The 25,058-nt window shown below is 39.1% G+C and overlaps 1 protein-coding gene across 1 annotated transcript; it reads left to right on the forward strand.

Annotated features, from left to right (window-relative positions):
* Window positions 1–7,283: 7,283 nt before the first annotated feature.
* Window positions 7,284–8,174, forward strand: LOC138191175 (uncharacterized). The gene has a single exon (XM_069137371.1). The coding sequence runs from the start codon at window positions 7,284–7,286 to the stop codon at window positions 8,172–8,174; it is 891 nt and encodes a 296-aa protein (XP_068993472.1).
* Window positions 8,175–25,058: the final 16,884 nt, after the last annotated feature.

The following is a 25,058-nucleotide window of genomic DNA, read 5'->3' on the forward strand; positions in this document are numbered from 1 at the left end:
GCGCGCTTGTGGGCGTCAGTAGAAAAGCATTCTGTATTGGATCGTTGCCGTTTTGAGGTAATAGGTAGAATTCGGAAAGAGTCAACAGGTGGATTTCTGGAAAGTGCGTCTGCGTTGGAGTTCGCTATTCCTTTTTTATGTTTTGTGACATACGAATATTCTTCCAACTTCAGTCTCCAGTGCATTAAACGAGAAGTCGGGTCTCGTACGTTTTTGATGCATTTTAGTGGTTCGCGGTCTGTTACTAGGGTGAAGGTTCTACCATGAAGGTAAGGGCGAAAATGTTTGACAGCATAAACGACCGCTAAGAATTCCTTTTCGGACACCGAGTAATTGATTTCAGCCTTTTGTAACACCCTCGATGCCTACGCGATTGGTAAATCATCGCCACCTTTGTCTTGACTAATTATTGCTCCTATTGCATACTTTGAAGCGTCGGTTATTAGGACGAATGGTTTTTCGAAGTTGGGATACTGCAGTATCGGTTCTCGACACAGATTATCGCGTAGAGATTCGAATGCAAATTGATGTTCTTCTGTCCATAGGAAAGGGCTATTCTTCTTTAGCAAATTATTGATAGGTCTAGCAATTTTTGAAAGGTTAGGAATAAATCTACGGTTGTAGCCTATCAAGCCGAAAAACTGTTCAATCTGTTTAGGATTCTTGGGAATCGGGTAGTTTTTTATTGTTGCTATCTTCTACGGATTAGGTTTCAATCCATTTTGAGTGATGATGTGACCTAGGTATGCTTCTTCTTCACGCAGAAATTCACACTTATCTGGCTGGAGGGTTAGTCCTGCATCAGACACTCTCTTCACGAGATTCTGAAATTTGGTTTCGTGCATCTTTAAGGATCTGGAGTAAATAACTATGTCATCTAAATAGACAAACATATCAGTACCCTGTAATCCCGATAGAACCTGATCTATTAGACGTTGAAAGGTGGATGGGGCATTTTTTAAGCCAAATGGCATTCTTGTATACTCGAAATAGCCGTGAGGAGTCGAAAAAGCGGTCTTTGCGCTGTGGTCAGAATGCATTGGGATTTGGTGGAACCCGGAAGCCAGGTCGAACGTTGGGAAATATTTTGCGGAGCCTAGCTGGTCTAGGATATCGACGATATTTGGTAGCGGGTCCGCGTCGCCAATGGTTTTTTTGTTCAGTTTCCGGAATTCGATGACCATTCGTTACTTCTTTCCGCCGCTAGCATCTGATTTCTTGGGGATGATCCAGACCGGAGAATTGTGAGGAGATGAAGAATGTGTGATAATGTATTGATCGAGGAGTTTGGTCACTTGTTTTCGTATTTCATCTTTGTGTACTCTTGGGTGTCTGTATTGTTTACTATGAACAGAGTTGCAGGAATCTCAATGTAAAAAGTAATGCAATAATCATTGCTTTTTTTACTGATGATGACGGATTCATACATTACGCATTTCATAATTATTGTGTAATCTAGAAAAATACATAACACATTAAAAAAATAATGAGTAATGTAGAGAAATACATTACTCATTAAAAAATGAAAAATGAGTAATGAGGGACCATGCAGTACCCATCACAAATTTAATGTGTACACATTAAACCTATAAAAATAAGTTGAAGCGTAATATTATGAGCTTCTCATACCTTTCAATTGATCGAAATGATTATTATTTGTTCAACAATTATGAAATTTATATATTATGATAATTAATTGTGAAATTTCATAAAATTCAGGATCATTAAATGAAAATGGAGCCGTTGACACAAGATCAAAGAATAGAAATTCATACATTTTTCTCTTTCAGATGATGTTTTTACAGCGTATAAATTCACGATAAAAAAAATAGAAAAGTTTTCAACTTTAGAAATGAAGGATTAAATAGTTCATTTTGATAATTAAAACGGAATATCGGAAAATGTCAATTTTGCAATTAAAATAATTTTCTGGAAATATAATTTGAAACCTACGACTATTTTTAAGAGTATGAATAAAAATATTGAAAATTGTTAGACATATAGCGGAACAATTTATTTAAGATTTTCGCTTGACGGCATTTTTTATACTCAAAGTTTCGAAAACTTCCTTTTTTACTATTGTCATAAATTATATTATAAATGCACTGTGGAAAAAAAATGAAACAAAGAAAAAATATCAATTGACCAATTTTTCGTAGTTCATAATAAGGTGGATCCCACTTTTGGAAAAGAGTTATGGAACGGTGTAATAAAATCAAAGTGTAAAAACGCAAAAATTTCATGTGATGGCGAGTATGTGTCATGTAGAAATTGTCAAGAGCACGATAGAAATTCATAATAAATTTGTACGTTTTTACAGATATTCTGTCTGTATTGAGTTCGGTTAGAAATGTGAACTATACCGTACAAAAAAAGTTTTACTTTCTGAAGAATTCCGCATGAATTCATCTTCAATTTCACCGACCAAAATACTCATCAGAGAGATAATTTCCTTTGATTCAGGACAAATTTATAACAATTTTTTTAGGTATTGCTATTTTATCAATGAAAGTCAATTATCAAATATGTATTCTTAGGAAACTACTGCTTTCAAATTCATTTTGAATTCATCATGAATTTCAGATGAATTTGAAACGAGCTAAATAAGCAACCGATTTTTTTTTTATATAATCTAAAAGATTCTTCAAAATTTATATACTTGAGAATTTGCTTTCAATTTGCTCTAAATTTATTACATTTTTTATAATATCTCTATTCTGAACCTTTTTTAATTGTCAAAGTTCATTTAGGAAATAAATACATTACTCATTAATAGATGAAATTGTGATGGACAAGTTCAAAATACTCATTATAAAATAAAATGAGTAATGTAAGGTGAAACACATAACTCGTTAAAAAAAATGTATTGGAAAAGTTATCCATTTCTCATTGAAAATAAAGTATTGAGTAACGGAAATTAAATTCATTACTTATTACCACTGTAATGAGTAATGAAAGTGTAATGCAGTACAAAAAGTAATGCATTTTTTGCAACACTGGGTATAAATTGGTGCGTCATTAGTAGTAGGGATCGTATGGCTGACTAAGTTTGTATATCTCAGGGTGTAACGTGGGAGGAGAAATAAATGGTTCAATTCGATAGCAAGAATAACTATTAATTGTTTTTCTTTGTTCTTTAAATGGTCCAATCGCAATTTTTCCTCCAAAATGTCAAGGCGTCTCGAATCGTAATTTAGGGATGTGGGAAGAACGCGATTCTCGATCTTTTTTTTTTATGTAATACCTGTGCTAGTAAGACCTGTCCGCTGCTTGCAGTACTTGTATGCGTTAGGTGTGTTTTTGCGCTGAGCGTGGCGGTGCTCGCGAGTTCATCGACTTCTTCTAGTGTTACGACTGGTCTTCTTATTTCCACTGATGATTCGTTGGAATTTATTGCATAAACGTAAGCAAACCCTTGTTGGTTGGTAACCAGGGCCTGTCCGAGAAATATGTTAGCGCCTACTTCCAACTGTTCTATGAATCCCGTTTTTACCGAGGGATTCGAAATTTTTAGTGCAATCACCTAAGCCGTTCGTGGTGGTATCAATATGTAATTGTCGTCTAGGAGTTTGAATGGTTTGGTAGTATTGTTTGGTATTATTTTTCCTGTATCGAAAGATATCGTTGCATTTTCGTTCCGTAAGAACATCGATCCTAAGATTCGGTCTTCTTGTATCAACAACAAATCGTCGACTATATGGAATATATGAAGGTTGTCACCGATTCGGATGCTAGTTGTTCCTAATACTTTTATTGACTCCTGTATAGCACTGGTAACGTGGATCTGACCTTCGAGTAATTTATACGGAACATGCGGATCTATTGCTCCGAATTTAATTATGTTCACATCTGCACCGATCTCAACTATAAATGTGCTGGGTTGTCGTGTGAGTTCACCGGTGGTTATTCGAACCTTCGGTGTTGTGTGACAGATGGTGTGAGGATGCGCGGTGGTGTTTTTGTGTTGGTTCTATGCCTGTTAAAGGGAATAACGCCGGTTTCGCGAGAGATAAGGTGGTTGTTTTTGAAACGGATAGTCGTCTTTTCCGAACGTAAAAAGTCTGAACTCAGTATACCGTCCTTGATGATAGGGAAGGAGTTATCGACAAGATGGAATTCATGGCGTGTATTAGCTAACTCGATGTAGAGACTTCCTATTGTTCTGATGGATTCTTCCGTTATCCCTGAAATCTGCCTAATGTCTGCCTTTGTGACGTGGACTCTTGGGTCGATTTCATCGATTTTTAACAAATTAATATTAGCGCCAGTATCTATTATTAGTGTCACGTACCCATTCAAAGACTGCGGGCATTGTGTTCGAATCTGCAGAGGGCCAGATTCTATTTGTTCGGAGGTAACGTTTGGTTTGGACGCTGCTCCGGTTTGGGATAGGTCGATGCGTCCGCGCGGCTGTCCCTGAACTTGTTTAAATGGCTCGCGTTGCCTGAATATTCGCGATGTTGCTCTGCTTCGCATAAAACTTCCGGGTCGACGACTGCCTCGAAATTATCGTTTAAGTAGTCTTGTGTTACATAATTAACGCTGAAATTCGATTGTGAAGGATTTGGTGTGTTATACTGTTGTGAGCGTTGACTGTCATTTCGCGTCTGGTCTGAAGGTAGGTTTGTCGGGCCTCTTGCTCGATACATGGTGTTGAGATTTTTTTGTTGTTGACGATCAGTGTTATTTTGGAAAACTCTTCAATCTTGGTCGATTTTCGGATTCTGGGGATATTGAGACCGATTTGAGCGGCACTTATCGTTTGAGTGGCTTTTGCGACCACACTGCGTGCAAGTTGTGTTGTTGCGCTGCCTTGTTCTGCACTCTTCTATACTATGACCTGCCTTCTTGCACTATCTACACACTACTAATACGGAAGGTTTTTGAGGACAATATTTACGGATGTGATCGGTTAATTTACATATACTATATTTTATATGGTTTTGTGTTTCGTAGCTAGTATCACGGTACGAGGCTAGTTTAAGTCTATCCGATAATAGTTTTTCAGTTTTGGTGGCCGTGTGTATAGCCATTTGTAGGGTTTGTGGATTCTCATGAGCTACTCTTATTTTTAATTCGTCGAGTAAACCTTTCATGAATCTTAGTCTTGCGGTTTCTTTGATATTTTCCTTTAGCACTTGAGCATCGCTGATAGATTCTGAGGCATCTATTGATTCGTACGCTTGTCCCAACAGATGTTTCATTCTAGCACCGTAATCTAGAAAACTCTCGTTTCGCCTCTGTGCCTATTGTGCGAGGTCTAGCTGAATATCTGGGAGGTGTTGTTCAGATGCGTAGGCCTGTTTGAGGCAGTCTAGCAAATCTCGAAGAGAATCCGGGATATCTGACTCTACATACTTACGTGCGTCGCCTTCGATTTTCGTGCGAATGAGTGTAGCGAATAAATTCAGTTCTCTGGCTAAGATAGCTTGTTTTGCGCATTCCAATTTAGTTATAAATTCGGATACGGGCATATAAGTGCTATTGAACGTGGGAATCAGCGCCAATGCATCTTTAACAGGCAGGTGCGGAAAAGTGCTTTCGGTAGCCATGTTGTAAATTTTAATCTAGGGTTTGTCGACTTACAAAGTGAAGATGAAGTGAAGCAATGGACGAAAATGTTGCATTCTTACGTAAGGACTTTGGTATAGCGATTTTGTGTCTGTAGGCGGTGATGACGTCGTGTGCGTTGTGTTGTACTAAACGTCGTGAAAAATTAAGATGTCCTCGTAGTAGCAGCAGGAAATAGTTTTGCAGCAATACCGTTTTGGAGATACGGATTTGTTTGTGACGTTCGTGTGAATCGGAGATCGATGATAGCGTTAAACGTAGAATATGACTTTCAGAGTGTCTTCAACTCTATCACACAGTGGTTTTACTTCTGTAATAATATCACTGAGCTTGCACACTTTGGAACCGGTCTATCAGATAGCACTTCATTCGCAGCACACACGTCAAATTCTATCACTGGATTTCCGAAAAGCGAAAGTCACGGCTGCCTTCAATGTTACGTCCGTGAGTAGAGTTTACTCCTGAGCAATAGGAGTAAACTGGTTGGCTTCGCGAAACGAATTGCCCAAAAACGGTTCACGAAAAAACGAGTCAGCTATAATCAACCTTTACGACAAAGACGGTCCGGGAACACACTGTGTTGCATACAAGAAACGCGACAATAATATCGATTACTCTGACAGTTTCGGCAACCTTCAACCACCCTCAGACCTCATAAAATACCTCGGCGTTGGGAGTGTTAAATACAATCATGAAAGGTACCAGGATTATGATCCATTTGAATGCGGACACTTGTGTCTGAAATTTCCAAGTGGTGAGCTATATCGACATGGTGCGTGATTCATCAAAGTCAGTCTACCACTCGCAGTCATGGATGATTCGTTAACGTTAACGATTTCGGGAACCTCTTCGATTCTCGATGCACAATATTTCCCACCGATCGAACTTGCTCGTGATAAAGGTTATGCTCTTGGCTTGGTAAAATTGTTAACCTTTAATTCGATTCCCAACGTTGATGTTGGTCACAATAAAATTTACGTAGCTGATAAAGTGATCACCATACCTACCGGCAGCTACGAGATCGAGGACATAGAGAAGTATCTTTAAAACATGCTAAGAAATACAAATATCAGCCTCGCCATCAAACCCAACATTAATACATTACACAGCGAAATCACATGCAACCACACGATTAACTTTGAGCCGAATGATTCCATTGCTCAACTTTTGGGATTCACACCACGTGTATTAGAGGTTGATAAAACTCACGAATCACACGTGCCTGTAACTATACTCAAGGTCAACGCGTTGCGAGTCGAGTGCAGCATTACAATGGGCGCCTACGTCAATGGACACAAAGTACACACTATTCACGAGTTTTCCCCGACTGTCCCACTAGGATATAAGATCGTGGAAGTACCATCGCACGTCATTCACCTTCCCATCACCGTCAGGACCATAGATCACGTTTAGCTCCAGTGAGTGGATCAAGACGGAGACCTGGTCAATTTTCATGGCGAAGTTATTACTGTGAAACTACATATCAAATCGCAATAAACGATGGGAATTGTATATAAACAGACTGTCAAAGAGTAGGTGTATCAGTAAGTCGGCATGCCCCGATCAAGTCAGTCATCGATTGATTCTCCTACCGTTAACACCTCGAAACTTGGAGTTCCTGATAGCTCTGGGTCTAAAACTGACCACTTTTGGAAGAGGAATTTCCGACAACTAAAAATCAGATTTTCCTGTTCTATCATCTGCGACGTACCATGGAGAAAGAAATCTTAAACATTCGAACACCAGTCGTCTTTGACGAATCCATTGCGCATTACGCGATTCACGCTCACACACCTTACGCCTCATCAACTTTCAACAACAGCGATGAAATTCGAATCACGGTTCAGCATCAGGAATTATGCATATTACCTAGCAAAAGTTCGGTACATATCGATGGACGAATCCTCAAACCTGATGGTACAGCTACTGTGAACACACAGCTCGTAAACAACGCGATCTGTCATTTATTTGAAGAAATTCGCTGTAAAATTGATGCGGTTGAGATTAATAGAAGTAAGAACGTTGGCTTGACAGGTCTTATGAAGGGTTACGCTTCCCTGCACGCTGGTCCGACTTGGCTGATGAAGAACGCTGCATGGCTTGATGTAGAAGAGAAAAAAAAATTAACCGAAGCCGAGGGTAATTTTGACGTATTGACATCGCTCAGCATGATATTCGGTTTCGCTAATGACTACCGCAAGATCGTTGTCAACGCTGAACAAGAGTTAATTTTGACGAGATCAAAAACTGACGTCAACGCAATGATGCAGACTCAAGAGGAGGAATTCAACATCAAGATCAATGCAGTGGAATGGTTAATACCGTATTTGAAACTCGCGGATCAGAAGAAAGTTGACCTACTAAATTTCGTTCAGACAGATGCGCCTATTTCGATGAGCTTTCGCAGTTGGAAATTGTACGAATGTCCCTTACTTCTCACAACATCGAAACACGTTTGGACTATGAAAACTTCCACTCAGCTTGAAAAATCTCGGCACGTCATTTTGCTTTTCCAAACAAGTCGAAAGCACAAGACCGGCAAGAACGCAAGTCATTTCGATCATTGCGATACCACGGACGTCAAGCTATTTTCAAACTCCTAATCTTATCCGTACGGTAACCTGATTCTTAATATGACTCATAATCTGTACGCGCTCCTGTACAAGATGTACGCAAACTTTCTAGCTACCTACTACGACAAGAACCCCGAGACGTTGTTGATATAGAGTGAATTTCTTCGAAACGTCCCCTTATTCGTTATCGACTGTTCGAAACAAAACGAATCTTTGAAGTACGGACCTGTCGACATCCGTCTTGAATATGAAGCTATCAACTTTCCCGCTGAATCATCGGCGTACTGCTCGATTGCTTACGATCGTATTGTAGAATAGAACCCACTTAGTGGTGCGGTCAAAAAGTTGGTATAAAAGCTGACCCGCTCCCACCATCTCGCACAATTCAAAGATGGAGCTTATCGTTGACATACAAGGTTTCCGTAGACCTTTCAACAATACCTTTGTATTGGAAGCATTGGCTATAATTTCAATCAACTCGGAAGCATCTCCATCAATGTTTTTCTTCAAGCTACCTTACGAATGGGATTTTCTGGACGTCAAATACAAAAGCGAAAATTCTTGGTTGAATCGCGATTTTTACGGTTTACCTTGGAGCTGTGGAACCATACCGTTTAAGGAAGTTGAATAGACCATTAAAGACAGGCTGTGCAAAGCTCAAATGGTGTACGTAAAAGGAAAAGAAAAACGAGATGGTTTGCTTGAAATTGTCCCCAAAGTTCGAATCATCGATTTGCAGGACTTTGGCTGTGCGTCGCTTCAAACCTTGCAAAACACTTCAGCTATGTCTCCCAGATGTAACGTGCATACATTACCTAACGCAATCTGTGCAGCACGAAACGTACTGTTACTTCAAAATTGGCTACAAAATCATCATACTGTTCGGATGGCGAGGGTGTACGATTTGTGTTACTGCGCAGAAGCATCTGCAAGAACGGTCCCGCATTCCTGGCGAATATATCATCCTGGTTACGATACTGGTAAATGAAATTATTGTACTATCTTTGTGAACTAATTGTCAACTGTATCCTGAAAATTGTACTCAATGAACCTGTTTTTTAAAGAATATTCATGAATTAAGCTCTTAAGAGAGAAATTTTTTTCAATACAAAGCTTATGTAAGATTCAACCCTGCTCTCCATCCGTGACCGAGCTATATCCAAACCGAGTTATGTTTAGTATTCCTAGAGCGATACTAACCCAACACCGCAGATCCTTAGCTCTGAATGTATACTACCGCAGCTATCGGTCGACTTTGCACTCTCACCTTGAATGAACCCGTTCGAAATTAATCGTAGAGATCACATGACAGTTACAAGCCAAAAACAATGTTACGTGTTTGATAATAAACCGGCATCCGAGTGAGTGCAAAACAATTCTTAGAACCTTTGACTTTGGAATGTCGCGTAGTTGATAACGTGGAAAAGGAATGTAAGGTGGTTGATGTTACACATCAGCGATATCCGAGTGAATGAAAAACAATTTGAGGAATCATTAATTTTGGAATGTCACGTAGTTGATAACGTGGAAAAAGGATGTAAGGTGGTTAATGTTACTCATCAGCAGTCCTACCGTAGGAAAAGAATTCGTAGTGGTTGATGTTACACATCGACAGTCCTATCGTGAGAAAAAAATGCGGGACGGTAACCGACATCCAGGTCAGTGAAAAAGTTTACTGTTGGCATGCGAGCACTCCCTAGAGACTGTCACCGTAGGTCGGTAAGATTGTCGGTAAAACAGCACGATTTCGACCTTCGACCGATGAGAAATGTCGGTGAAGCAGTGCGAATTTTGCATTCGACCGATACAACTGTCGATAAGGTTGCACGTTTCTTACTTTGAGTCTGTGCGTCAGACTGTGACGTCATTGCGGAAAAGGGTTTGAGTCTGAGGAGGATGTCAGTAAGTGTCGGTAACAGGAATCTGCGTGGGGTACCGGCCTTGCTATGCTACTCCAAGAATTTAAAAAACGCAGCGGAAAGAGCGTGAAATCAACAGAAGACGAATGGCGAGCAAAATTCTTCATTTTACGGTTGTAACTTTTGATACGTTATTCGCAGCATATTGGGACTGCACCCAATCGATTTCTCTCGCAAAATTACGTCGAAATATTGCATGGAAGATCACATTCCAGCACTTGTCAAAATCGCAAAAATTTTCGCCACAAATGCGACGGGAATAGCCTTTCTATTTCTCCAGTTTTGTAGCCAAAAAATTTTGTTTTCAGATCCTATTTGAATAACCCTTTCTTGACTAATTGGACCCCCAGAAATTCAGAAAACTCGGCATAAAGAGCGTGGGATCAACAGGAGAGGATTAGGGAACAAAATTGTATGAATAGTGCGTGAAGATATATATCCTAGCACTTGTCAAAATCGCAGAAACATTCGCCAAAAATTGCAAAGGGGTTGGTTAGCCTTACTATTTCTGTGGTTCCAGAGCTAAAAATTTTTGGATCCAGATTATATTTTAATGACCCTTTCTTGACTAATTGGTCCCCCAGAAATTCGGAAAACGAAGCAAAAGAGCGTTGGATCAACAGGAGAGAAATGGCGAGTAAAATGCTCCGTTTTTTGGCTGTAACTTTCAATGCGTCGATCGCAGAGTATTGAGACTGCGCTCAATCGATTTCTTTCGCAAAATTACTTCAGAATAGTGCATGGATGAACCTATTTCAGGAATTGTCTGAATCGCGGGAATTTTCGCCCATGTTACGTCCCGACGTACCGCCATGGCGTACCTTTTTCAAAACTCCATTTCATTTCATTTTTTTGATTTCTTCAATTATTTCATCACAATCTCATATTTCTAATAAGATCACTTACAGTCCTCGGCATCCGCTGACATTGCATCTTATTTGCTGACACCAAGAACTGCGCTGTAGAATTGCTGAGCTAGTAACAGCGGCGCTCAGCCCGGGAATATCTCTCTTCTTAATTCAAAATTATCATCAATAATTAGGATAAACCACTACCTTTGGAACCACTAAATCAAAGTAGATTATCTTTTAAGATGTGTAAATGAATGCGTGAAAATTATCTCAAGATACCCTTAGTTAACATCTTATACGTGTAAGTGACGAGATTGAGAATCGTTGGAACACCATCGAAAAGTGCCAACTAACGCAGACCGTGTAGATTTGGGCACCGGGAGGTCGCCCTCGCACTTCATTGGCTAATTACCGTTGCAACTTATTGCAACTGCAGATGCCATTCCCTTATTATTACCCTCAGGCCCAAGCAGCAACGTCTTTCGTCTGTCAAGTCGCGAAGTGCGTGGACGTCAACCCGGATTAGCCCACTCGAGCAAGAGTAGCGTTGGAAAATCCTTATTGTGACCGGCCTAAAGTATCGCGCTAATTCGTCAAAACCGAGCATTCAGTTATTCTGTTAGCTGCAAAAGACTCACTATCTCCTACCTTTCAAATTCTTTCCTGTTCTTAACTATTTCTTGTATCTTCGAGAATTTTTATGATATTCCATTTTCCTTAAATGAAACAATTTCAGCTCAGATTCAATCCAGATCTGGTAATATCAAGCATTTACTTTATTAATCAACAACTTCATTACTTCCGTAAAATAATCATTTTAATAATAATAATACAAATCATTACATATCAAACCGCGAGTGAAACATTTGGGCGTTTGTTGTGAAAAGTAACTCTGATAATCGACCTATCGAAATTAATCAAGATTGAGGGACCAGGTTCATCGTTTCTAATATCATTCATCCATACTTATGAACTGGAGGTGAGGCCCTGCTCCAGAGTACTACTGACGCAGACCGACACGATCCGACGGCTCTCAACCTCGTCACTACAAGAATACATACAAAGATTAGTCAATCCGAGTGCCAATCTCCAACAGCGAACGAATTCTTGTTTTCAACTTTCTACTCAAAATTTACTATTGAAATATCCATTCAAAAGTAAGACTAGAGTTGCTGGCTAGCTTCGCTACCCCAATTAGATCAAACGTATTGTTTCCAAGATTTGAACACAGTTCGAAATAACAGCAACAAGAATTGGAGTCCAGCTATAGAAAATTTCCCTGGGAATTCAGAGTTATTCTCCAGTCTTCAGCTCGGCCCCACTTCATAATCATTTCAAGATAATCTGAAAAAAGAGATACAATATCGAATAATCACGACCAGCTAGTTATAAATATCGTTCAGGATAGATGTTCTTGGTATCAAATAATACCATAATTTAGAATAGAATAACACACGATTTGCTCAAACACGCAAACGGTCAAATTTAGTGATTCTGCAGCTTCTCTGCATTTTAATATAAATTCGTCCGTCGGTGTGCACTAATGTATAAACTCAAACACTTTATAAATTGTTACTTTCAGCTTTTACGTCATTATCGTCATTCATTGGTACAGAATTTATTTTATCTTTCACCAGTTAAATCATTTTAAACCATTTTGTTTGAACGACGACTTTTTTTTACTTTCATTATTATAAATTAGCCTTAACCATCTGAACAACACTCACAGACCTCTATGGGATTAGGCAACAACGTACCCATATTACCGGCTTATCAAGAGGTAACTCTTTGTTGGTTTTAATTTTTATTCATTGTCGTTACCTGAGAGCATCTTTGATTATTCAATTCATCATCAACTATCACCGCTTAGTACACTCTTACCCCCACGTAACACAAGAATTCGCGGCAGCGGTGGAATACATTGTTGCTAGAGTGAGATTTATCTATAAAAAAAAAAAAAAAAAAATTTATTTCCGTGTTCAACTCAAAAACTCGTCAAACACATGAAAAACGAAGGTATTATTCTTTCTAGATGATATTTATATAATTTACGAAATATTGTGTATGAAACTCTGTGATTTATTACTTGTGTATTAGTATGTATGTGTCATAATATCCTGATATCGTATATTGCCGAATTTTTCACTGGTCATTCGTGTATCAACTGTGTTCTCAATATTAGCCCCATATTGGCCTGGATTATTTCGAGTATAAAATATCTTAACCAGTAAGAGGAAAAACAAAAATGCCTAACGAAAGCACAAACCAGAGCGCGGACCGAGCCAATGTATCAGGGTTGGACGCAAGTAACGCGATAATGACATCAACGGTGGAATGCTTTGCGTTGCAGCACAGTACATTAAACATTCCATATTCTGACGGGAAAAATATTCAATCAAAAGATTTCTTACAAGACGTGCATAACGATTTCGTATATGTTCCGCTGAATTCGGAAAGAGCATACGTAAAGTGCATGCCAGGAAAACTGCAAGGAGCAGCTCGCGATAGTACGTATGGCGAAACATTCAACACCGTAAAAGAATTGACCCAACACCTCAAAGCCCGATTCGCGGCGGAGAAAACGTGTCCGTATTACCAGCAGGAGATTGCAACAATCCGCATGAAGCGCGATGAGATCGTAAGTGATTTTTATAATTTATTAAAAACTCTATTGAGTGGAGCTCGCGTAGCTTCAGAGGACGAACATCAAAAAACGGAGGTAGATGCAGTAATGAAAGTACTACAGGTAAATGCTTTGGACGTGTATATTCGTGGATTGCTAGAGGCAACAGAAAAATACGTCGAAGTTCGAGTAACAACCGACGAAAAAGCGTTTCAGTCAGCCTGAAAAACGGAAACCCGCATCCGACAGGGAATTATCTCATCTGGGGAGACCAAAAAAGTTGAAATTGCACGACCAATCTCGCCTCTAAATTATGGGCAGTACAACGCGTACCGTAACTATTCCGGCTACCCGATTTCAGACGGGGCGAATACGAGAGCAAGGAGTCCGTCACCAAGTGCGATAAACAGCAGGTATCCGACGGCAAGCGCTTTTGTCAACAGTCACCTGAACAGCGGGGTTATCACCCGTACAGCATGCCAGGTATGCCTCAGTACCAGCAATTACGCGACTACCCGCATCAAAATTATTATCCGCCTCGACCATATTTTTACCCTCAAATGTCATACCCGTATTTTACACAATACGGATATCCATCGGCGATGCCTAGTCCAACATACTATCAGCGACCGGGATCACCTAATCCAAATTCGAACAGATCAATTTCACCAAATGGTAGATGGGTTGATTCAAGCAGAATACCAAAAGCTGTAGATAGTTATTCAAGCGCTCGTTCCCGTTCCTCGCGCAGAAACGTTGAAACGGAGAATTTAAACTGCAGCGCAACTCGTCATTCAGACGCGGCGGCGAGTCAAGAGACATCCGAGCGTCAGCCAACGGTCCGATTTTCCGAACCGCTGGCCGGTGCGTTGATACGTGCAGATCTAATTAAGAGTGGCCACTGATCAGGATGACAGCTCCTAAATTGAAAGGACACTCAGCTATCTTTCTAATCGACACTGGTGCAGATATTAATCTAATTAAGGCTAATGTTTGACATCCTGACGTTTTAATCAGTGAACACGAAATTTCTACGATAACGGAAATAACAACCGACAAAGTTAAAACCTTGGGAATAACAAATTTGACTTTACAAAACGAACCAAGTAAATTTCACGTCGTACGTTCAAACTTTTTGCTAAATTGCGACGGTATATTAGGTAAAGATTATTTGCGCGAGAGTAAGGCTAAGATCTCTTTCACACATAACACCTTGGTAACCAAAACTGACCCGATTAGACCGATACGATTTATCGGATACGAAGAAGATTCCGATACTGCAACAAAACCGCAAAAACGATTCTTTAAAATTCGTGCGCGAACAAAGCAAGCCATTGGCATTGACGTAATCAGTTCTGGCACAAAAGAAGCATATTTACGACTCGTAGGAACCATAGACGGTGTATACATTGTGAGGCTGCAGTCTTGGTGCAAGATGGGGAATGCCACGTTCTTCCAAATAATACCTTGGATAGAAGTATTGAGATAGAGATTTCACCACAGAAAGTGATACCTTTTAAATATCACAACTTTCCTGAAGAGCATGAATATCACCATTTAAGTTCAGAGGATTCTAAATCAGAAACGTATAATTTTGAAAAACTGGTAAATTCGAAAAATTAACGACGGAGCCAGGAATCGAACCTGGTATCTAGCGATGCTTTACCGGAGCCTTACTCCACTAGACCACCTAGCCGCCCTTACTCTGATGTCGTTAGTTCCTCTCATCACCAGTAAGTTTTTCAAAATTATACGTTTCAACAATGAAAAATGCCTCGTGATTAATATTAATATTGATGATGCATATCCACATTTCAATATTAGACGGTCATTGACTGTCTTACGAGCTTCGCATCAGAAGCGTAAGATTCCAAAATGTAAACACACTTACAGACATTCTTACAAGTTGTGCTCGAAGAGGAAGAACACTTTCTATATTCACATTCTAAATCAGAACCTGTAGTGACAGACCGATTTACAGAAATTCAACCAACATTTCGTTAAGATCATTTATATATGGAGGAACGCGATCACGTATTACATATCATTGAAGAATTTTCAGAATTGTTTCATTTACCTGGAGATAAATGAAAATCTACACCCGGCATTCAGCATCATATTCCAACCGAAGATGATATACCGATTAATACGCGACAATATCGTTTTCCTCCAATTTACAAAACCGAAATTGAAAACCAAGTCAAAATTAAAATTGACAGCGGAATAATAGTTCCTTTAAATTCACCGTATAATTCACCCGTGTGGATTATACTCAAAAAACCCGATTCTGCGGGTAGAAAACAATGGCGCATAGTGATCGATTTTCGAAAATTGAATGAAAAGACAATTGGGGAGGCGTATCCATTACCTAACATCACAGACATTCTTGATCATCTCGGTGAAGCGCGATATTTTTCAATTTTCGATCTTGCCAGCGGGTTCCAAAAAATTGAAATGGATCCGCGAGATAGAACAAAAACCGCATTGTCAACAACAAACGCTTATTACGAGTATCTCAGAATGCCTGAAGGGCATTTTAATAACAGAAGTCGCTTATTTAGGCCATATTATTGGAAGATCAGGACTTAGACCGGACCCGAAGAAAATTACCGCGGTTCGACATTTTCCACAACCTAAAAATCCTAAGAACAATAGACTATTTCTGGGACTCGCCGGTTATTACAGGCGTTTTATTAAAGATTTTGCGGCAAAGGCTTGGCCTCTTACAGACTTATTAAAGAAGGAATCACCATTTATTTGGGGAAAAGATCAAATGACAAGTTTCAAAATTTTAAGGAAATATCTATGCCAATATCCTATCATGCAGTACCCAAATTTCAAGAAGCAATGCGCGTTAACTACGGATGCATCTGACTATGCAATAGGAGCCGTTTTGTGTCAGGAAGTAGACGGTTAATATGATATGCCCGTCGCCTACCTGTCTCGTGCTCTAAGCAAGGCAGAACAAAATTATTTGCACAACTTAAAAAGAGTGTTTAGCAGCTCTATATGCCATACTACATTTTCGACCTCACCTTTATGGCCGGAAATTCAGACTGGTTGGTGATCATGAGCCACTTGGATGGATCGACTCAATTAAAGAACCCGGGCAGCGACTAATACGATGAAGGCTCAAGTTACGAGATTAGGAATATGAATTCAAACACAAAGATGGATGACTGAACATTAACGCAGATGCATTGTCACCTAATCCAGTCCCTGTTACTGACGGCATTAACCAATCGTCGGACTCATCTGATAGTGGAAACGATAGTGACAATATAATAATTAAATTTGTAGACTTATTTCCAAAATATTCAGATTATTTGGAAATAACTAGAACAGCCGATATTGAAAATCTAAACATTATTGAAGTACACGAAAGCGTTTTTGATAAATTAGACAATTATGCGCATACGGTTTCTGTAGATTTGGAAATGAGTTCCGGTATAGCAGGCGATTTTAGAAAAAACTATGGCGTACCAGAACACCTTCGCAGTCAAGCCGATATGCATTCAGTAGCTAAATTAGAATTACCAGATCAGAAAATTCATTATATTCCGACTGAACTGAATTTTTGGGACAAACCAGAATACGAAGATCTATATCTTAGTCTGATTAATTTTAGAAAAATTTTAAAAGAAGACTCGGTAAAAACAGTTAGATTACCAAGAATAGGCTGTGTTTCAGATAGACTGTACTCGAATAAAGTGAGAACCACGTTACAATTCATTTTCGGAGGAACGGGAATCAAAATTATTGCTTGTACAAATTCAAAACTAATAAAAAATCAAAAACTCTAAACGATATTTGCTACTATGAACTCTTGGTCAGACTTGAAGGTCAGAACTAAATGCAACCAATGAAAGATATTACCCATTGATTTGAAAATTTGAAATTACCTGCTCCAAAAATAAATCGACCATTAGCTAGATCAGTTTCAGTTCCAACAAAAAAATCAGCTGACGAAACATTCCGTCCAAAAACAAAGACTAACATAGTGCTAGATGAGAACGCAATGGCAACAAGAACTCGATCGAGAGCTAGGCCAACAACAGGAAGTAGGCAAGCTCTTTCTGAAGACTCATCCGATGATGAGTCTTCTGAACCACCGGCCTACCGGAGGTAAAGAAGCGTATTACCAAATTTATGTCTTGAACAACCGGATGATGATGTATTTTTGCAAGCAGAAGCGAGTCGTAGAGCTAAATTATCAATAGATCCTAACAAACTAAGGAAATCATTTGACCTTTTTAACAAATCTTTGCGCGAAAGAAGTGATCTGAATCCGAAAGAGTTGGAAAACTCATTTCAACGCTTTGACAAGACCTTGCACGAGAGGAGTCTTCTAGACAACTCCAGTAACTCGGATGCAGATAAAATAGAGATACCCGGCCATATATCAGAGGGTGAAGAATTAAACGAAACAACTCGCGAGGTACTCGACGAAAATGACGAGACGGATGACGATGAACTAAATAAAAAAATTGAAAGATTGTTGGAAAAAGTTGAGGGAAGCCAAGGAAATAATAGCAAGGCTAGACGGACTAATAATAATTAAACTAATTTGAATGAGTCTATAGTTCGTCGACCTTTGCGGAAATCGGCATTACCAACACCTAACTCAAATATCATATTCAAAGCATATGATAATGCCGATTTCTGCAAAGGTCGACGAACTATAGACTCATTCAATTTAGTTTGCGACTGCACCCAGACCAATAGCACTCTCAACCCCGTATGCTTTGAATATGATACTTGAGTTAAATGAGATGGGGGACATTTCAGTGAAAAGCAAGGTCAGCAAAACGCCAAGACGTTTACGGCCGCAACTAGAAGTCCAAGATTTACCAACCCGAATTAAAATCACGGAAAGTATACCACCAGCGTTAGATACAGTATCGCCATAAAGATTTCCAAAAATGGGTTCACCATTCACGGAATGAAATTTCATTCAGTCGAGAAAATTTAACATACAGAAAAGACAATTATGTTCATTTCATATCAATAGATTCAGAACTTTCTGCACCTGTTTAGGATGAATGGAAATGCTTGTTTTTATTGCATAAATGTATGAGTCTCTATTTTTAGTTGCTTGCTGATAGCCGCCATATTGCTTACTACTCGCTCTCTCTTCTTTTTCGCTGAGCTTCGTCTTTTTCTCCAAGAGCGGCGCTCTAGTCGAGAACATCCCGCCTCCCTTGAAAGAATCTTTTTCAATAAACTATTGTACATACATGTAAATAACATGCCTAGTGACAGTGAATAATGATATTTATTCTAATTATAGTAATGGTATTTCGTAAAAGACATGGTTGAACATTCGTCGGAACATAGTAGAGCAAATTGAAGTAATAGATTTCAGTAGATAGGATATCACAGTTTTAAATCAAAACAAACATTATGTAACCAGGTGACGTAACCATGTGACGTAACCGGTCAACGTGACCACGGAGGCCATTTTGAAAATGGCGGCCATTTTGACGACGGCCATTTTTGATTTTTTGATGGCGGCCATTCTGACGGCGGTCATTTTTGATTTTTTGATGGCGGCCATTTTGATTTTTGCTTAGCCGGATGAGCACACATTTTGATTTTTGCTTAGCCGGATGAGCGGCCATTTTGATTTTTCATCGTCCGACAGTTTGACGATATGATTTTCGCTATGACGTCACCAGTATAATCGACCGATTTTGCCGTCTGACGAGCAGCCACTTAGACAGCGGCCATTTTAATTTTTGCTCAGCCGGATGAGCAGCAATTATGATTTTTGCTTAGCCGGATGAGCAACCATTTTGATTTTTTATCGTCGGACGGTTTGATAATGTGATTTTCGCTATGACGTCACCAGTGTAATCGACCGATTTCACCGTCTGACAGCGGCCATTTTGAATTTTGCTCAGTCGAATCAGCAGCCATTTTGATTTTTATCGTCAGACAGTTTGATAATGTGATTTATTTCTCGGTCGGATGAATAGCCATTTTGATTTTTCGCCGTTACCCGTTGGCGGCCATTTTGATTTTTTATGACGTCACCAGTATAATCGGCCGATTTTTCCGTCTGACGAGCAGCCATTCTGACAGCGGCCATTTTGATTTTTTCCTAGTTTTGCCGTGTGACGAGTTGCCATTTTGATGGCGGCCATTTTGATTTTTGCTTAGTCGGACGAGCAGGCATTTTGATTTTTATCGTCAGACAGTTTGATAATGTGATTTATTTCTTGGTCGGATGAATAGCCATTTTGATTTTTCGCCGTTACCCGTAAACTTTCGCGCTAATAGTTTGCCCCAGGCAAAAAATAATATTTTCTACATACTTCGAATACATTCTTTTGCGTTAATCGACCGGATGGGGACATCGCAATTAGATAGACAGGGAATGTTGATGACGATCCGTAAACTTTCACGCTAATAGTTTACCCCCCAGAGCGAAACTTTTACATTCGAAAAATATCAATAGAATTTATTGTAGTTATATACATATATATATATATATATAAGGGTACTTTTTTTTTGGACTATTTTTTTTTTCGGTCCCATCGTGAAATTTTGTTGGAAATACAACAAAAAAAATTCCCTGAAAGATTGAGCCCTTAATATTAATATTAAGTGCTCGCCCAAGGCATGTAAAGATTTCCCGCTTAAAATACACGTAAACTTCAATTTTTTTCTTTAAAACATCTACAGTTCAGAGGCATTCTATGGTGTAGTCTAGGACGTCAGTAGGTTTTCTTCGGAATGAAATGCGCTACAAAAGTGCTCATTGCGGTGAAGTCGTAACTCACACCGGCGAAGTCGTATGGGCCACCCAAACCCAATTTTTTCATGAAATTCTTGTCTTTTTCCCCGTATCTCGTAAATAACAAGAGCTACAAAAAAAATATTCAACAAATTTGTAGGAAATTTAATTTCCTACAAAAAAGTTCCAGAAAACCAAATTGCTAACATCGATATTTATTGAGATATTGGGCTTTTAAGGTGAGGAAGTATGGAATTTTCATGAATTATTGAGTCAAATTGTCGAATTATTGATTGTCGAATATTTTTTTGTTTTGTAGCTCTTGTAATTGTAATGACAAGAATTGTAATTCTAATGACAAGAGCTACAAAACAAAAAAATATTCGACAATCAATAATTCGACAATTTGACTCAATAATTCATGAAAATTCCATACTTCCTCACCTTAAAAGCCCAATATCTCAATAAATATCGATGTTAGCAATTTGGTTTTCTGGAACTTTTTTGTAGGAAATTAAATTTCCTACAAATTTGTTGAATATTTTTTTTGTAGCTCTTGTTATTTACGAGATACGGGCAAAAAGACAAGAATTTCATGAAAAAATTGGGTTTGGGTGGCCCATACGACTTCGCCGGTGTGAGTCACGATTTCACCGCAATGAGCACTTTTGTAGAGCATTTCATTCCGAAGAAAACCTACTGACGTCCTAGACTACACCATAGAATGCCTCTGAACTGTAGATGTTTTAAAGAAAAAAATTAAAGTTTACGTGTATTTTAAGCGGGAAATCTTTACATGCCTTGGGCGAGCACTTAATATTAATATTAAGGGCTCAATCTTTCAGGAAATTTTTTTTGTTGTATTTCCAACAAAATTTCACGATGGGACCGAAAAAAAAAAATAGTCCAAAAAAAAGCACCCTAATATATATTTCGAATTACAGTTACACATAATTTTAAGTAAAGCTGGGGATGTTCGCCACAATTAGATTGGTCGGAAATGTTGATGACAATCCGTAAACTTTCACGCCAATAGTTTGCTTTCACTATCACTCTCCCAAATTCTTACGATCTATCCGCATATATTAACTCAACGCATCCGATGCAGACTCATCAGTCTTACACGACACATGCAAGTCAAAAGTTCATCAAAGTTCTGCAAATCTCAGCGTTAAAGTCATGGCCGCTGAAACATACTCAAATATCGTCAAAACGATGGAGAACGCGCACGATTTGTTGGGCGACCTGCATCCCGAGCAGGAGAATGTGAAATTGAAGATTTATCGATTAAAGTAGAGTCACGCGTCAAAAACATAATTCCGATGGAGCCTCTTACCCAAGTGCAACACGATCGTCACATGCGCGCAAAGAATTGCTACATTTGCGAAAAGCCGTTTACCCCTGAGGAGAAAAAGTGCCACGACCACTGTCACTTCACGGATAAATATCGTGGTCCTGCTCATAATCGGTGTAATTTGAATTTCAGAGAGACGCGCACAATTCCAATAGTTTTCCACAATTTGTCCGGTTACGATTCTCACTTTTTAATAAAATCCCTTGCGTCAACTTTTCCCGGTGAAATTACCCTGCTACCCATAAGTGAGGAGAAATATATATCCTTCACGAAACGCGTCGGTGGAACAATGATGCACTTGAGATTCATCGATTCGTTTCGATTTATGGCTAGCAGCATCGATGAACTTTCCAAATATTTGAATGATGCAGACAAGCCCATGACACGTAAATTTTCTAATAATCCGACTCAGTTCAGTTTGATGACCCACAAAGGCGTTTTTCCATATGAATACGTCGATTGTTGGGGAAAACTCGATGAACCGCGATTACCTGCAAAGAAACATTTCTACTCGCACCTCTGCGATGCAAATATTTCAGACACCGATTACGAGCACGCTAAAAATGTTCGGGGGGAATTTCATTTAGAGTCATTGGGCGGCTATTCGGATTTATATTCAAAGACCGATGTTCTTTTGCTTGCCGATATTTTCGAAAATTTCCGCGCTAGCTGCTTCAAAACGTACGATTCAGATCCGTTGCACTACTACACTGCACCGGGACTTGCTTTTGACGCGATGCTCTAACATACCAATGTAACTTTACAACTTTTAGACAACCCTGAAATGGTGTTATTTATTGAAACAGCCATTTCAGGCGGCGTAGCGCAATGTTCCAATCGACAAGCTCGGGCCAATAATAGATTCATGGGAACAGATTTTGATCCAAACAAAGCGGAATCGTATCTCACGTATTTTGACGTGAATAACCTGTACGGAGCGGCTATGAGCGTGCATTTCCCGGACGGCTCGTTCGAGTGGGAGTATCAGCACATCGATATAACAAACCATCCGGACGATTCACCGATCGGTTACTTTCTGGAGGTAGATTTGGACTATCCTGTAGAACTCTACGAGGATCACAAAGACCAGCCTCTTTGTCCCGAGCATTTTACTCCTCCAGGTAGTAAAAACGCCAAACTCGCGACCACCCTTCACCCCAAAACAAAGTATATATTGCACTATAGAAATTTGAAGCAGTGTTTGAGTTTAGGATTGAAAGTAACAAAAGTGCACAGAGTATTAAAGTTTGCACAATCTCCATGGCCCGAACCGTACATCACGCTCAACACGGACATGCGCAAGCGGTCTAGGAATGAATTTGAGAAAAACTTTTACAAACTCATGAATAACGCGGTGTTCGGCAAGGCTATGGCCCGTATTCAGAGACACAACTTATCTCTAAGCAGGTCTGAAGAACGCGCTCAAGTCTCCCTCTAGATTCACAGTCACAAAATAAGCAAGAGCTCGAGCAATCACTCAAGCAATTGCTTCAAAAAGAAAGCATGTATTCACAGTCATTACTTGAGAATACCATGTATTCACAGACAAATAAGATCATCTTATTTAATTGTAAGAAATGCTCATTCGATGAAAGTGAGGTTAGATTTTTAAGTCAAGCGAATAGTGGACTTAAGTCAGCAGTGTTGATTAAAATTGTTATGAGTGAAGTGATGACAGTGATGTTAAATTAGGATACAGATAGTACAAAATGGATTTAATTGGAGTGAATGATTTGAATAATTTTGATAATGTTGATGATATTGATGCATTAGAAGAAGAGGGTCACAATGTAGTGCCGCTGCGTGTCCGAAGATATATCCGCGATGCGCAAGATCTATTCGAATTTTACGATGAAACAGAATTTCAACGGCGATATCGTTTCACCAAGGAATCAGTGATGTACGGGATATTACCGAAAATCGAGGAAGGAATCGCACGGATCAACAATCGAGGATTACCCATTGCTCCAGTTTTACAACTATTGATTTGTCTGCGCTACTATGCAACAGCAAGCTTTCAAGTAATTTCTCTAGATGAAACTTATTCAATTATTCCGAAAACTCATTTGTTTATATCTTGCAGCTCCTTCTTGGTGACACCCATCTTATCTCACAGCCTACAATATCAAGGACAGTTTACCGGGTGTCGCTACTTATCGCCAGTTTGATTACGGAATATATCAAATTTCCTGCGAGTCGAGCAGGGCAAATGGAAAATTATCGTCTTTTTCACGATCTGGGAAGAGGAAATGGAGGTATCGGTCTACCATGCGTGGATGGAGCAATTGATTGTACTCACATTAGATTGACTTCTACAAGATTTCAGAACATCGACGAAATTCACAGAAACCGGAAAGGATATTTTTCACTCAACGTACAGGTTCGTAATATAAATATGTATTCATACAATATAAGAAATACACATCATTTTATCTAACACTTATGCATGATCATTTCATTAGTCAAATAATATAATGACAATGCTTAACAAATCATATATCTGACAAGGCTATTGTCGGTCCTCGTATAGAATTTTTGGACCTCGTTCCAGAATGGCCTGGAAGTAACCACGATAGCAGAATCTTCCAAAATTCTTTGATTCGCATGAGTTACATGAGGAGAGAATTGAAAGGCATGCTTGTTGGTGATGGCGGTTATGCTTGTCTTCCTTTTCTCATGACTCTATTTGGAAATCCATAAACTAATGAGGAATTAGCGTAAGTATTCCATATCATTATTATTAAACCCCTCTGGAGCACGAAACGCCTTAACATCTGGACGCATATTTATGTTCGTTTCTCATTATTATCTTATTCCAGGTATAATTTCATACAAATTCGGTCTAGAAATATTGTAGAACGGACCTTTGGCGTATGGAAAAGACGGTTTCCTTGTTTATCACGAGGTTTAACGACGAAGCTTGTGACATCAACGACAATCGTGGTAGCTTGTGCTGTATTGCACAATATGTCGTTAATTTTTCGAGATGTTTTACCTGAGGAAGATGATCTAGAGGCCGAGGAAGAAGATCCCGATCCAAATGTACCTGGACTCGAGAATATTGATGGCGCAGCTGCTCGGGAAGCGTTGATAGCTCGTTTATTCCCTTGACTCTCGATAAATTGACTATAATTATACAAATTGAATACAAGGTTTCTGTAGGAACTCATTTTTATTCATCTTTTTTTTAATATTAATGTAAGCAAAATTCTGTATGAAGTACAGATAAACTTTTTTTTAATCACAGCTCAAATCACGTTTTTTTAAACACAGTAATAGTTATTTCTTATAAAGTAATTCGGCATATTTTATCTTAATAACATTGCTTATTTTCTCATTATTCTTCAGTCTCATTATTCATCAGTCTCGTCGTTCGTTAGTCTCCTCACGCATTAGTCGCATCATTCATCAGTCACGTCGTTCTCCGG

The sequence above is a fragment of the Neodiprion pinetum genome, chromosome 6 (genome assembly GCF_021155775.2).
Source record: "Neodiprion pinetum isolate iyNeoPine1 chromosome 6, iyNeoPine1.2, whole genome shotgun sequence".
Taxonomy (NCBI): domain Eukaryota; kingdom Metazoa; phylum Arthropoda; class Insecta; order Hymenoptera; family Diprionidae; genus Neodiprion; species Neodiprion pinetum.

Bases quoted from the DNA above. Each gene is read 5' to 3' on its own strand.
- LOC138191175 (XM_069137371.1), top strand. From the start codon at position 7,284: ATGGAGAAAGAAATCTTAAACATTCGAACACCAGTCGTCTTTGACGAA.